At 42.2% G+C, this 15,388-nt stretch overlaps 1 protein-coding gene across 1 annotated transcript in view; it reads right to left on the bottom strand.

Annotated features, from left to right (window-relative positions):
• Positions 1–4,332: 4,332 nt before the first annotated feature.
• The window catches only part of STK38L (serine/threonine kinase 38 like), a 47,110-nt gene continuing 36,054 nt past the window's right edge, over positions 4,333–15,388 (bottom strand). Inside the window, exons 9-14 of the mRNA XM_030960109.1 lie at positions 15,005–15,066; positions 13,326–13,443; positions 13,029–13,152; positions 10,673–10,768; positions 9,701–9,792; positions 4,333–8,537 (exon numbers count right to left, since the gene is read on the bottom strand). Coding sequence (XP_030815969.1) covers positions 8,410–8,537; positions 9,701–9,792; positions 10,673–10,768; positions 13,029–13,152; positions 13,326–13,443; positions 15,005–15,066 — 620 coding nt within the window. The 3' untranslated portion in view covers positions 4,333–8,409. The remainder of the gene's footprint in view (positions 8,538–9,700; positions 9,793–10,672; positions 10,769–13,028; positions 13,153–13,325; positions 13,444–15,004; positions 15,067–15,388) is intronic.

The following is a 15,388-nucleotide window of genomic DNA, read 5'->3' as shown; positions in this document are numbered from 1 at the left end:
GTCAGTGTCAAGTCAGCCAGCACTTGGATAATTCCTACAAACATAAAGGGCTGCCAGATCATTAGCACAGATCTGAGACATCATTTATTAGACTCGCTTCTTATTCAAAGGTGATGATTGGGCTCTTCACTGAACCTTTAACACATGACAGTAACTGGTGTTTATAGCACAGTTTGCCTCCAGTCTTGGCAGAGCAGGATCCCAGTTTATGTAAGGCACTGATTTTGAGTAGGCCACACTTGATATTTTTGCCCCATTTTAAGGTGAGCACTTTCTCTTGAGTAGCTTTCGGCAATAAAATAGGGAGCAGAACGCTTTATGTAAGCCACAGATAGCCTCTTTTCTCCAAACAACTTATACAACAACGTGCTAAAGGGGTAAAAATAACAATCAAACCTCGGGGCAGTTAAATAATAGCCTGAGACTGAGCACTTAAAGTGTCTGTATTATTCCTCCTTTTTCCTCTTCAGTCACATCCCAAGCATAGCATGTCTCAGCTGTTTCCCAGGACGTGGCAGATGCTGTCCCAGCGATGTGCATTTCTTTGTGTCTTTGCTGGGGCCAAGCTGGCCCCACACACACCTCCCTGACCTGGGAGAGGGAACCCTGGGAATCACTCTCCATTATTAGGGTGACTTGTGTTACTTCTTACAAAAACACCCCTGGGTGACTGCTCAGGGAGAGCCAGAGAACTTTTTTCTGCTGAAACTTAATAGCAGGAAACTGAAGTGGCTCAGCTTTGTAAGTCCAAACAGAGATTTTTCATAACCTTCTCTCCCAGAACACAAATGTTTATGGTTCCCCTCAGACTGTGGTTTATATGGCTTAAAGTACAGAATCAAGTGTGGTTTTGTAGAGGACATATGAACAAGTTAGCTAGTTACAAGAATTAATCTTTTTTTTTTAATCTACTTCAGTCTGTTATTTTATTCTGCTTGAAGGTCACTGGATTACTTTTAAGGGCACCACAAGCAATTTACTGACTTTGCTACAAATTCTGTGTCTATGTATTGGTAAAATCTGATGTCACCTTACAGCAATATTTCTTCCCCAGAGACTCTTTAGCTTCAAAATTATATAAATAGCATAATCATACTGTCATTGGCCAATAGTAAAAATGAACTCTTTAAAATTATTTGTGCTTAATAATTACTATGGAAGCCCCTCAAAGAAGCAAAAAACAGGAAAAAAATAAAAATCAGGCTTCACTAGCAACGAACTGTGCTGTGCTGACACAATACCAGGAGCATGGATTATGTTCTGCAGTATCCAACTGAATTGTGACAGGGATATACTCTGGCCTTGGACATCTGGGAATCATGGACAAATTCCTTTCATGATGAAACAAGTTTAGCTTGAGAAGAGCATCTGAATCCTACTTGCTCTTCCTCTCTAATCTCAGAATTGGAGCCAGCAGGATGGCAATTTAGTGTGTGATTTTCTAACGAAATTAAAGGCAGTCAAAAGGATTAACATTTTCCTAAATGCCTGCTTAATATTGGAGTCCAGGCTTGCAAGGGTTTTGCCCACAAAATAATACACTTGCTTGTAAATCACTTACCCCAAAGTCTCTCAATTTGACAGCGCCACTTCTGATTTAAAAACAAAATAATCTTCAGTTTTGAAATAGCCTTTTTGTTCCTGGTAGAAACTGGTAGTTTCTGAATGCCTAATGAGAGCCTAAAAGTGGCATTTAAATAAACTGTATGTTTTGTGAAGTTTCCTCAAGGCATTAGCTTGATTTTGGTTATTAGAAACCAGGTAATATTGTCCTGTTTAACATCAGAAGTGCCATGCAAGTTTCTCACCACTGTGTTTGAAGCCAAAAGGCCTCCTCTCCACACACTGCTTTTCAACCAGCTGAGTTGTATAAATAGTGAAACCTTTTTGTCTCATTTGTAAGGAGCACCAAAGCATGGCATCCAGTTTGCTTTGAAGACCATCCTTGTTCCTGGTTTCTTTGGGCTTTAGATAGGGATCTTCTGCTGACGTCAATGGGAGTTGGATAAGACCTCAAAGAAAGCCTGCTGGACTGAAGATCCTGACGTGTGTGTCTAGATTGCCAGTGATTTCACCCTGTCCTGATCAAAAAAGTCACTGAAGTTCTTATCTGATCATCCCCTAGTAATAAATAGAGACAGTGAAGTCAGAAGTAGAACTGGGGAAATGAAGTGTCCAAAACCGCTGCAGTTTTGCGCTCCCAGTAAATCACTGCTCCCATTTCCAGTCGGTTTTGTGCATGACTGCACATGCCCAGATGAGGTTGGGGGGAATATCTTGGCATCTGCCTCCTGTTGGAGCTCCATCACCTCTATCTCCTGGCCCCATGCTGGGGGCAGATCCTGCACACAGCTTTGGAAGGAAGGGAGGAATGGTGTTACCTCCACCGGTCTGTAACACTTTCTGTAGCTGCAGTCTCTCTTGCAAGATGGGGAACAGAGGCTGTAGTTACACTTTTGCACAACAGCTCCAAGGGCTCAGCACTCACTCTGCTGACGAGCTGCCCTCATCCTTCAATTCCAAGGGCAGGAAATGTAGAGGCAAGGGCAAAGATTTTGTCTTTGGAGTGGGGAGGATGGGCAGAGGCACCTGCGGGGGAAGGAGATGCTGCCGGTGGAAGTGAACTGCCTGGGGACAGCATGGAGAGCCAGCACGTATTCCTGGAGGAGGAGAAGCTGCAGCAGATGGTGCCTCACTAGAAACAGATTAAAGCAGCTGGTACAGAAACAAGATTCAGCACCAAGGGTCGGTTCAGATCCGAAACAAACTGTTCCTAGAAGAGCTTGGGCTTGGTTGGGAAAGGAGAACCCTGTGCTCATTGCCTCCTCAGCACAATGAGATTGAAGTCTGTGTGCCCCATCTACCCCAGGAACAGGGACCTCCAAGGGCTCAGATAACCTGAGGAGCGGCACTGGGAGGAGCAGGAGGCAGCAGGGATGAGCTCCCTCTGCATTGGAGAGATTAATTTCCTGTCACACTGCAGCAGTGTTCCTGAGTGATGAAGTGTCCAAACCCTGGTGCCAGTTCAGTGTGTGACAGACACCAATTTGCCCTTCAGCTGTCCCAATATTAAAGCACCTGGAACCTGGTGGATTTTAGGAGCAGGCATTCCACGCTGCAGAGCCTGGCACAGCTGAATCCAGCGTGGCTCACGAGGAACAGGGCCTGCACCCATCCTTAGAACCTGCTTTCACCTGGGAAATTCAGCTGTGGGACAGGCATTTTAGTACCTCTCCGATATTTAAAATCTACACATGTGATGAATCACATTACCTTAGGGAAATGGAATCACAGAACTATGAAGGTTGGAAAAGGCCTCCAGGATTGTTGGGTCCAACTTGTGACCGATCCCCACCTTGTCACCCAGACCAGAGCACTGAGTGCCACATCCAGTCCTTCCTTAAAAACCCCCAGGGATAGGAACTCTAAACCTCCATTGGCAGCCCCTTCCAATGCCTGGCAGCTTTCTACATTTCCAAATACATTAATACTTCCTGAACAGCAAAGATATCCTTGCCTAGTCCAGAGCTGGGAGCCACTATTGTCCCCATTCCCAAGACAGACAGTTTTGGATACTCCTCCCTTCTCCCTCCTTAGAAAGCTTGTCAGAAAAAGCCTTTTATTGTCCAAAGCATTATTGTTTTGCTTAGGTACTAGGCACACTTTGTACAAGAACAAAGAAATGAAAAATGTAGATATGTGCAGTATGTCTTATAAACTCTAAGATAAGATTTAAAAAGAGATTTACCCATGCTGAAGGTATAGCCTTCATATTTGACATTCAAGTGCTTTTTCTGAGGAATATCTGATTTGGTAATGCAAGGAGGTAAAGAACTAAACCTATATTTCCTTATGATGTGTAGATCTGCCACACAATCATGCACAGTCAAGGGAAGAAAAGGGTGATCCTATTAAATAGAATTTGCAAAATTCTGTTGCATTTTTACCTTTATTGAGAGCAGCAGTTCTGGAGTGGAGGGAGGCCTCCTGTTCTTCTCAGGAGGGCTCCAGACAAGGCCAGGCAGTGTCTCCTCACTTCTCTTGGCTTTCAGCTGCTCATCTTTTTATCCAACTTTCAGTACTTCTACTGCTGTTGCTCTGAACTTGGCAGGGAAGGTGGAACAGTAGGACAGAAAGGGTTCTGTAGTGGATCAAAAGACACAACTGCCCCTGGAAGCCTTTCCTGGATAAATTACAGCCTATGGGGAAGGTAAGACTGGAGAAGATCAGTAACCACTTGAGAAGTAGCTTCTTCACATGACTGCAGGTGGGACAAGTCAAACAATATTTGCTTTCTCTACTTTCTGATTGAGCGTAACAACACTGGGGTGTTTTGTTGTCCATGGAATTCAAGATGAGAATCCACAAAACAGGATCTCAATTCCTTAGATGTCTCCCATTCTGGAAAAGAAATCCAGTACACCGGGGTGAAAGAAACAAAAACTGCAACTTTACAAAAAGAATGCTACTTTTATTTTCAAATGCTGTAAAAAGCCTCATATAAATTTTTATAATGCTTCTATGTAACTTTCCCAACCACAACTAATGAAACAGTCTAGGAAAAATATAGCAGTTGCATTTTGACTCCAAGAACGAGCTGCTGTGAGATCCCAACAGTAAAGGACAAGGTTCAGTGTGTTACAACGCCTGCAATTGCTTGTGTTACTAAGAAAGTGAGAGCACTTCCTAAGCATTACCTGGGCTAGACTGCAGCATTCCCTGCTTGCTAGGCACAGGAGGAATGTCAGCCCTGGGGAAGGAGCTGACAGCAGAGCTGTGTGCTGTTCCTGGTGCCCATTCCTGGTGCCCCCTGGCTGAACTCCCCCCGGCAAGTGCCCTTATCCCAGACTGTCTCCAACAGCTCAGGTGGGGAACAATTGACCTATAAAAATAACACTTCTATAACTCTCCAGCAAGGAGAGTATCAACAAGTATCAACAAGATTTGATTTCTGAATGCTGGCAATTTTTTTAAACTCCTTTTGCACATGAGACAACCTCTGCTGATGTCCTGTACCTAAGGCCACTCACTCATGCTGATTTGAGATGGAACGAAGTGCAAAAGCTCAGCTGCAGTTCCCAATCCAAGCTCCCTCTCCACTTTCAGGGAATTCCAATCCAGAATTTGGATTCAGGCTCTCCACTTCCATCAATGCACTCAAATTTCCCCTGCTGGAATAGGTAAACATCCCAGCAAACCTCTGATAACAATTTGCATACACAATTTAGTGTTTTAACAAAAGTTTAACAAAACATACTTCCAGAAAATAAATTTTCACATGGTTGCAATCATCAAGCCATTTCAGGATCTTTGGTACTCCAAGAATAAGAAAAATAAATGGCACAGTGACAAACGTTGCCAAAGGAAAACACACAACCATCCAAAGGAATCAGATAGAAATAACAAAATTAAAGATATTAAAGATATGTTGCACTTCCTTTTTTTTTTTGAAAGTCAGTGTAGATTAACCTGCTGTTCTCTTTAATCCAGTACAGTGTCACAGTTTCACCTTTAAAAAAAAAACCCTATCATCCTAAAAGCAGTAGTTAATATTGTTTAACTGGATTTACTGATTAAAAGAATGCTATGTTTACAAGAAAATTTTAAAAACTCAACTACCACAATACAGGAGTTTATGCTAGATAGGCTGCAGGCTGTTTCCTTATGGATATAACTCCTATGTGAGCACTGATATGATTAATCATCTGCAGTTTTAAATTAGTATTATTTTTAGTGTTGCAAGTAGAAGGGTTGAGCTTTTTCCCAAGTTTGTAAACCAGTGAATATGTACAGACATAGTTGTTTAATAGATAGCTTTAAATTAAGTGTGTACTTCTCTGCCCTCCCCTAAGCCCCACAGGAAAAAAAAATCACCAGTATCACTGAGCATTTGCAGTTTCCATGAAACTGAGCTTGTCTCAACAAGTTTGAGCAAAGACTTCTTTGTAGGTCATGTTAATGGGGTTACTGTGCTCTTCTGAAAGGTGGTGGTTGCAGGAATTCCAATTCCAGCGCACACGGTGCCCCATGGATGAAACTGGAAATTAAAACCAATGAAAAGTATTTTGAATAGCAGTGTCCTTTGAGGCCAAATTTGCATCTCAGGATGTTTTTTCCTGCATGAGTTTCCCTGTTTTGAAGTCAAGGCCTTAGGAAAGGCATTTCCTTTCCTGAGAAGCCTCAGGAGCTGCTGGGGCAGAGGCAGAACGATGCCTGAAAGGTGGATTTAAGTGAGTTACTGTTTTTCTACAGGCCTTGGATGGCCACAGGTTGAGCCTCAGCACACTGACAAGGCTAAGAACAACACTGGAGAATTTTTAAGGACGTTGCCCCAACAGCAAGATGTTAATTAGTATAAGGTCTGGGAAGCAAATGTGGGAGATCAAGGAGCTGTTCCCACCTCAGTCCAGCATTCAGGCAGAAGCTCAGCTTAGCTTTGCTCTAATACGGGATGGGCCTGAGGCAGTGGCTACTCCTCTTTGAGGAGCTGAAGACTGAAACTGTTTGGTATGAATAACAGATATTGGAGGCTTCAAGGGAGACAAAATGTGGAGGAAAGGCTGGATCAGGGATCCTGACTGGATCATGGAAGAACACCTGCCTATCACAGGCACTGATGCACAGAAATCTTGCTGGGAAATGGGCTCTTATGCAACAGATCAACATGCCAGTATGTTTTTCAGAGCATACAAATAATTCAGCTAATACCACAGTGCCTAACAGCAATAAATATTTCTCTAATGGCTTTATAACAGTAGTTTCCACATTGCTGCAAAAGTCTGTCCAGTGGAATCTTTCCTGCTGTATGCCAAATCATCCTGTGCTCCATACAGAAGGGGCTGCAGAGGTTTTAGGGTGGCTTTCACTGGTGTTCAGAGGAGGGAGACAGCAACAGTGACTCTACTTGTTCAGCCACTGGGGAATTGTTCAGTGCTGAACATCTCATTCGACCAGAAAATGACAGCAGAGATCTCTGCTGTACTGTGACAGATTCAAAGCCCTGCAGATAAGCTGTAAGTACAGGCAGAGAAAGTCACCAGTGACCAGATAATTGCAAACTGCTCAGGGAGTACAACTCAGTCCTGAACTGCTGCTGGGCTGATGAACAAAACAGAGCCTGCACATGGAGGTATTTCTGCTTCTGTTTCCTCTGCCCGGGGAAAGGACACCTGGCTCAGCTGTCAGGTTGTCACCATCCTGCAGACTGGCCACAAGAACATTTAGGTGGTCCCTGGAAATTGGGCTGCAGGCTCAGCTGATCCCTTCTAATCCCACGGCCATGCCAAGTGGAGATCCTGGAAGAAAAGGAACCCACTGGAGAATCTGAATCTAGTGGGACACAGTTTCCTCTATGTGAGCAGAGGTTGCGATTCAGGAGAGGTTAGAGCAGGATCCCTTCCACCTGCAGCTGCTCAGGGAGGAAAAAAAAGAAAAAGCACCAATCTGATCACTTCCCTACAACACATTTTGCACAGAGGGAAGAGAATGTTTGAATTATGAGCAGCTCAAAGGTGAGCTGCTTTAGAGGCAGAGGCAGGAATGCAGTCTTGGAAACTCTGCCATCCCCTCAAAACTTACTATCAGAGCGTTTCCCTTCTCCTAAAAATACTTTTTATTCAGATTCCTTTTTGCTTCTGAAATTGGCATCAGGCATCATCACTTCTAACAGCAATACTGCCAACGATCATTTAAAGCAGAAATACCACTAAACAGATCACAGGGACTGCCTCACTGCGACACACTGTGGGAAAAGGGATAAAAGGGATGATGATAAAGGGCTGATAAAGTCCTGAACTTGGGGCAAGAGAGGGCACACAGGACACAAGGAGGCCCAGAGGACACTGCTATTAAAAATAATTCCATGTGCTACACTCATGGGGTATCTGCAGACCACAAGTGGAACACCCTTGAGCAATTGCTCAGAGAGATTTGCAAATGTGGACAGTTTTCTTTATACTGCATATCTAAACCCCACCAGCTGAACAGTACAACACCAGTGCTGCATCAATGATATGTTTCCCTCCTGGGTGGATTAGATGGTTTACAGTACAAACAAAGCCACAGTACAGAGAGGCATAATTAACCGTTATCCACACGTAGGCAGTGCAGGAAAAGCGATGCACGTTCCTTTTATTCCAGTACCTTTGTATAATAAAGTTAACAAAAACATTCAAATATTAAAAAAAAGAAGGAAAGGACAAAAAAAAAAGAAAAAAAAAGAAAAAAAAAGCCAGCTGGCACTGCCAACTAATTCCTGTAGTAGTCTTAGAAATCCTAATCCTGTAGAATTTCCATTTGAAATCGATGCGCACCAGAGTCGATGTGTTGATAACTAACGCCAAGCAGGCCTGGTGATGCAGCTACCTGAGGTTTGTGTTTGCAATTTCCTTTGGGGGGTTGTGTTCTGTTTCACAACTTCCCAGCTTTCATGTAGGAAGGGATGGAGCCACGCTGGGTGAGCCCTTCAAACCTCTTGTAGGTGTAATTGAGGAAAACCCAGTCTTTGGATTTGTAGTCAGGTTCCGTTGTGTTTGGCACTAGAATTCAGAAACAAAAGCAAACACACATAAGAAGAGTTAAACCCAGGCTGCTTCTGAGAGGACTTTTCACAGAGCTAAACAGCCCTGAACTCTTATTTCCTTAGTCAGCAGAAACTCCTGGAAGAAATCCTGCTTCTAATCAGGTCAGTTGCCTTTTGTCAATGGTCTGAGTTATAATTTCAGCATAGAACTCTGAAGCAGAAAAAGAGAGATTTTTGTTTTGCCTTTTTTTTTCTTTTAATTATGTGTACACACTCTACCAGGTTTCCATACCTTGACAGAAGCCTCTAACACACTCACAGGATACACAATTACAAACCTCATGACATTTCTGATGTTCTGATTTTTAGGTATCTACACATACAGTACCATTTTCAGTGGGTCTGAAATGCCAAAATAACACAAATGTTCTTGGCATTATCCAAATATGGACATAACCAGCTTAGGCACTGGAGGTGAGTTGCTTTGCATTAAAAGGACAAAGTTCCTCACCATTAAATAAAAGCCACTTCAGATAAAAAACAAAACCAACAGCTTTTGGATAATTCTTATGACTTTAACACAGCTACACTTAGCAGACAGCAATTAATCATCTGCCAATCTTCCAGTAACTGAAAACAGTGGGACCTGGGACTATTTGTATGTCACAGAACCAAGTCTTTTACATATGAAAATTTCCTGTAACTTGCCAAGAGAAATCAACAACTTAAAAAAACCCTGAAGTGATTTACAGAGCAACTCACGTTCATTAAATACTGCATTAAGTAATCAACTGTCTGAAAATTCTGACCCACAAATATCTCAACAATTATGTTTGGCACAAACCTCAAAAGTCACTGAAGATGAAAAGAAAATCGGTGCATGATGTTTTACCAGAATCTGGTTAGACAGACTGCCTGGCAGAAAACTCCACTGCTTTCCGTGCTCACTACCTGTGCAAACCATTTTTACCAAGAGTTTGGACTCTTAAAATCTCTGGGCTTTGCAGCTATGAGAGATCACAGGTTTATACTCATATTTCAAAGAAAATATGGAGACTTGATCTACAAACTAACTTGATTGGGTCATTAGAAAAATTAACATAAACAACAACAAAGGCATCTGTGCAGTATTCTGGCACGTCACAGATGGAGATTTGGAATTTACAATGGCAGTCTCACCTGGCTGTAAAATGTCTGATTCAGGAAATTCATCAAAGTTGGAAGTATCATCAATACTTTTGATTTCTATAGGGATTGCAGCTGGTCTTTCCCTGCAAATAAAGATCAATGCCAGAAGAGTGAATGTTGGGAAATGAGACATTAAGTTCCAGTTTTAACTTAGCTTTTACACTTAAAGCTTCCCTTAATGCAGAGCACTGAGTGCATCACAGATGAATCTGATTCTCCTGTTTGCTGACACCATGGGGAGATTGTTTGGTTCCTTATCCCCATTGGTGTCTTCCTGGCAGGCTTGGGGCAAACATCATTTTCCCATTGAGAGAGCATCCCACACTTATCTGCCACACAGCTATCACCCTGATCTTGTCATGAGCCACCACTGTGGTTACCTTGTTTCACAAACCCAGCCCAGCAGGATTGCACTTGCACCCACAGCTTTACAATTCCACTGTTCACCAGCCTAGACCTCATCCAAAACCTTTGGACTGTAGCTCCTCTTTATGACACTCAGCATCTCTCTCCCAAACCAGGCTGCCTCTGCTTTAGCACCTCCACAGCCAGGAAGCCCTTGAAGGAGTTTTAAGGTGGCTTTTGAAAGTGCCCAAGGAATCTGTGCCAGCAAAATCTTCATACTGGGACACAGCACTGTGGGAAAGGCAGTGATTTACACCTGTAAACTCACCACAGGTCTAATTACTACACTTGCAATGAAATCCACAGCCACTCTACAACAATTTCTTTCTGTTCTGGGCAGTCTGGAATAATCTGAGGTATCTCAAGTCAGTTAAACTCTGGCCATTTCTATGCATGTCAGCAAGGCCAGAAAACTTTCAGTGTCAACCCACTACTGCCAGTAGCTGCCTTTCAAAATGAAAGATAAATTGGAAATAATTGTCCTTGATATCACACTACATGAAATTCTTGCTTTCATGGCTTTTATTCTCCCTGGAAAACATGTGTGTATATACATACCTGATATGTCCCCAGTCTACTCCTTCAAAAAATGGATGACTTTTTATTTCCTCTACTCCATTGCTACCAATTCTGTTTTCTGAGTCGATACAAAATCTGGAAAAGGGGAAAAAGCAAAGGGAACAATAAATTCCACAGAAGCAACAGTATCCAGTATAAAGAATTTCAAGAAGTTCTGTCAAATTGTTTCACCACTTGGGGTAGCCTCAAAGCAGCCCATTGCATCTAGGAGAGAAGGGAAATAGTAGAAGCAGAACATTGTTAAATCCTGAAACAAAAAGCCAGGATGCCAATAACTGACACCTTTTCTAAATGTCTGCATCCCCATCTTCCAGGTTTGTGAAAAGTTGCTGCATGTTCTGGTCCTGTAAGATCAGTTTGGAATGGAGGCTCAAATCCCTGCTACTGAAAACTGGCCTGGCATGTTCTCAACTATTTAAACATTCCTGTTTCAAAGTCAAACGAAGAAGAATAAATATACTTAGTAGATCAGGACTGCTCTCTGATGTATTTTGGAATCCCAGTGAGCCAGCCCATTCCAAACGTGCCATGTCCCTATTCTCCCACTTCCCTCTCCTCAGAGGTGCAGGTGGTGCAAAAATCCCAGGGCCTGTTTGTGAAACAGCCCTGCTGCATAACCTCAGCTCAGATCCCACAAGGAATTGTCCATTTGTGAGAGGCAGCCATGAAATAGCAGGAAGAAAAAGGTGAAATTGGAGACAGAGGATTGGTGAGATGGGGACTGTTACCTGCTCCAGCAGGCCAGAAGGAAAAGCCTAAAATCCCAAAGAAGGAAAATAGGGAGGTGGACAGCAACTCAGTGACCTCAGGGATTTGTTCCAGGGAGCAGCAGAGGCTGACTCTTTTCCTCTGGATTGGAAAAGCCTTTCAAGTATCTCGTCCAGGAGATGGGAACACCAGCATTTGCCTAGGAATTCATTAAATCCCAGCCATTTTCTCCATTTTCTGCATATGTAGCACAGCAGGTTAGGCTACAAACTGTATCCAGCTACAAATTAAAGTTCTTTTTCTTGTAGTTGGGTGTCAGTGGGGAAGAAAACCTTCCTGTATTTGTATTGCAGCCCAGCAGGCTGGGTAGTGCCAAGGACTAACAACTAACAACACTCAGCCACAGGATTTGTCAGGCTTTGTCTGAACTTGAGCTTGTTTTAGTTTGGATTTATCTCTGTCCATAACCCTTTAGCTTTATCTGCATCTCCCTTTAAGCTAAAACACATGTTGCCTATCTTGTCCAAGCTGCAATGGACAAAGTACCCAAAATGCCCAGGTGGTTGCTGTCCAACCTGTTTTGACCTCATTTTAACAGATTACCTATAACTAAGAAGTTCTACCCCAATTTTAACCCTTCTCCTTGTAGAGGCAAACTGATAAATTCAAGTAGTCATTGTGTAAGCAGATGCATGAGTAAGACATGCTGACAAATACACTGAAATCTCTGAGAATTCCCCAAACACAGCCAAGACTGAGGAGGAAGAAATCCTCAGCAGTAATGCTCTACTCTGTTCAGCAGAAAACTTGGGATGTTGACAAGGAAGGTTGAGCAGAACAGCAGAGAAACAGATACTGAAAATTCAATATTAAGTGTTTGACCAGACTTATTCATGAGGATTAGTGACAATTCAATTATCTGAGCTATTAGTATCACTAGCTGGATGTAGGATAACTGTTTCTTGTATTTGTAATGTTTTTGTAGGTTACTGGAGCACTGCTGGAACTAATTATAAACTCTAGTTTTGTGAAGTACATTCCCCTTTTTGCCTGTAACAAAATTATATAAGGCTATAGCATTAGCTTTGAAAAGGAAAAAAGGAATAAATATCAAACCCAAAAACAATGTGCCCCCCAGACCCTCCCAGGACAAGAGGGTCATTTCTGTAAAATGAGGTCATTTCTGTAAAATTTTACAAGAGGGTCATTTCTGCCTGACCTTGTCAGCAAAACCTTCACAAAAACCTCAATGCCAACTAAAAACTGGGATTTTGAAAGAAGTGAGTAAATCCAAAACATCCCAAGACTTCTGTTCAGTGCATTAAATGCTGATGAGTAGTTATTTTCTTGCCACCTCAGAGAAGAAAAAAATTCTGTGTTGATCACTTTATTTTTGGTCTGCTCTGTTTCTCCTTATACCGTGGTACAAATTAAGATCATTCCAGCTTATTCCTTCATGTTAAACAAGTGACAAAGAGAAAAAGATTTAACAATCCATCAGGGATGATGACAGAAGAAACCAGCCTTTGCTCCAACATAAAGCTTCCTTTACACACAACAGGAATTTATCCTGACGGAAGATGACCCTGGCTGGGCAAGAGGCCAGAATTGGGTTTTTCTTACTGACCTTAGAATTAAATCCTTTGCTTTCTCTGAAATAGGCACCTCTGGAGGAAATACCAACGTTTCTTTCCAGTTCATAACTTTCCTGTAAGTCTCTTGTGGCGTTTCTGAGCAGAAAGGTGGATACCCTGCACAAACAAATATAAAATTATTAAACTTTTTCCAGGAGAGCAGTGACCTGGGCCTCTGCCTTTGTCACTGGGGCTCCCAAATATAACAAGTATTAGCCAGAGGTATTCTCTTCTGAACAAATGGACCCTGTTACCTTTGAACAACTCTTAAGTTGGGGTTTTTAACATACCTATTAGCATTTCATACATAATCACTCCCAAGGACCACCAGTCACACAGCTTGTTGTACCCAGTCTGCATAAACACTTCTGGAGCAATGTAGTCTGGGGTTCCCACAGTAGAATATGCCTGGAAAAAAGGAATCATCTCTTTAAAAGAGAAATACTGTAGTTTTACACTTTGCAATACCTTCTCCCGGGGATTTACATACAGGATCTTGTTCTTTGGGTGAGCAAGAATGCTTTATTTGAGAATTCACAGGAACTCAAGTCCCAAGAATATTATTCTTTTATATTAATAAACACAGAACCTCGAAAATAAATGGAAATCATACTCTTTAATGTGATGACATCATAGAATATTGCAACTGCAATATCAGAAGGTCATCTTAGCTTAAGTTTAAGGTAGCTGCATTATAAAAGTACTCAAGAAGTTCTATTGTTGTGGTCTTTGTTTATTTTCAAAGGCATAATCAGTGGTAGATGCCCAGGTGTGGCACTCATGATACACAAGCCATGTATTGGGAATTTCTCTTTATAGATGAAAAATCCTCCATGAGGCAGGAAGGAGAAAAAAAACCCAAAGAAAAAAAAAAACAAAACACCAAACCAACCAACCAAACAAAAAACCCCCAAAAAAACCAACAAAAAACAAACAAAAAAAATTTAAAGACCAAAAAAGTCCCCCAAAAGCAGTTTTGCCACAAAAATATTTTACATTAATTTGTCTGACCATAAAGAAACACTTTGTTTGATTGTACAGACCTGAGATATTTAGGATTGAATCAATGGAAAACTGAAAACGTGGCTCCTTTCCCAACAGTCTTGATGCAAGTTGTCGTTTTGGCCTTTTATTGTCTCTTTGGGACTGTTCCTCACCACACAGTAGTGCCACATCAGCCTTTACTGGACTTGAGGTAAATTCTTTTCAGGGATCTAATTCCAGGCTGGAATAAGGCTGTGAAATACAGCTCCATGAGGCAGCATGGTGGCTGCAATGTAATCTCATTTTAGGAAAGGAGTGATCACCCAAAAGCTTTTGGGGAATACTGCAGTAGATCACTTTTTTTAAAAAGGGTGTGGAAAAATAAAGAGTCCCAAAATTTGAGAGTTGAGGTTTTTTTGGGGAAAATCATGGGCAGGGTTGGAAGTCTGAAAGGTCATGGCTGACAGACACTTTGCTTTGGTTCAGTTTATGCCACAAGTCCCCTCATTATTGACCACTCCTCACCACAAACCCAGGCTGGAGCACTCCAGCACCAACACCCTCCCACAGCCTTTCCACCACATTCCCTTTTTCAGCAGAATGGGAATTCCCCAGAGCTCTCTGGAAAGGAATTCTGCAGCCACACATCTGCTTGTGACTGAGCTGCAGGAATCAGAGCCATGGATCCACAGCAGGCCAGTGCTGCAGGGAGCCCCAGACACAGCTTGGCCATGGGGCTGAGGACACCTGAGGGCTTGGGCCAGATGCTCACAAGGCAAACAAAGGCACAGAGAGGAGCAGGGCCTTACTATTCCAACCTGGACCCCCTTCTTCTGAGTTATTTGTGATTTTGGCAGCTTGTAGAAAGCCACATATCAGGGCCTTGCAGGCTGTAAAAACCAGGAGCATTAGCACTGAGTTTTAATTTAACACTTCCTCTAACTAGTTTAAAAGCAAACCAAGAATTATACATTCATTAACTCACCAGCTGTCGCCTGTTCTTCTTCCATGTTTCTGCTTTCCTCTTTGAGTTCATATTCTGAAATGCTAATTTACAAAGTAGTTATTAAATAACAAGTGTATTTGTGAGAATTAAGAGAAAAAAGATTACAGGACTCCAGTTTTAAGTAATTATCTTGGATATTTAGAACCCTAGTCTAGAAACAAATACTTGATTATAACTGTAAATGGGAACATGAGAATAACTACTGTCCAATGCACAGCTGAAACTCATGTAAGTAGGACACATATCAGCAATTCTAAATTAGAACTTGTTAAAATTTTTAGATCAGCTTCTGAGAAGTTTCATGAGACTGTCACTGACTTCAGTCCTTGGGCGCATGGAACCCATGTCCCTCCTGAAAGAGCA

This window comes from Camarhynchus parvulus, chromosome 1A, assembly GCF_901933205.1.
Source record: "Camarhynchus parvulus chromosome 1A, STF_HiC, whole genome shotgun sequence".
Taxonomy (NCBI): Eukaryota; Metazoa; Chordata; class Aves; order Passeriformes; family Thraupidae; genus Camarhynchus; species Camarhynchus parvulus.
The sequence above is the reverse complement of the archived record's forward strand: the minus strand, read 5'-3'. Positions and strand labels throughout refer to the sequence as shown.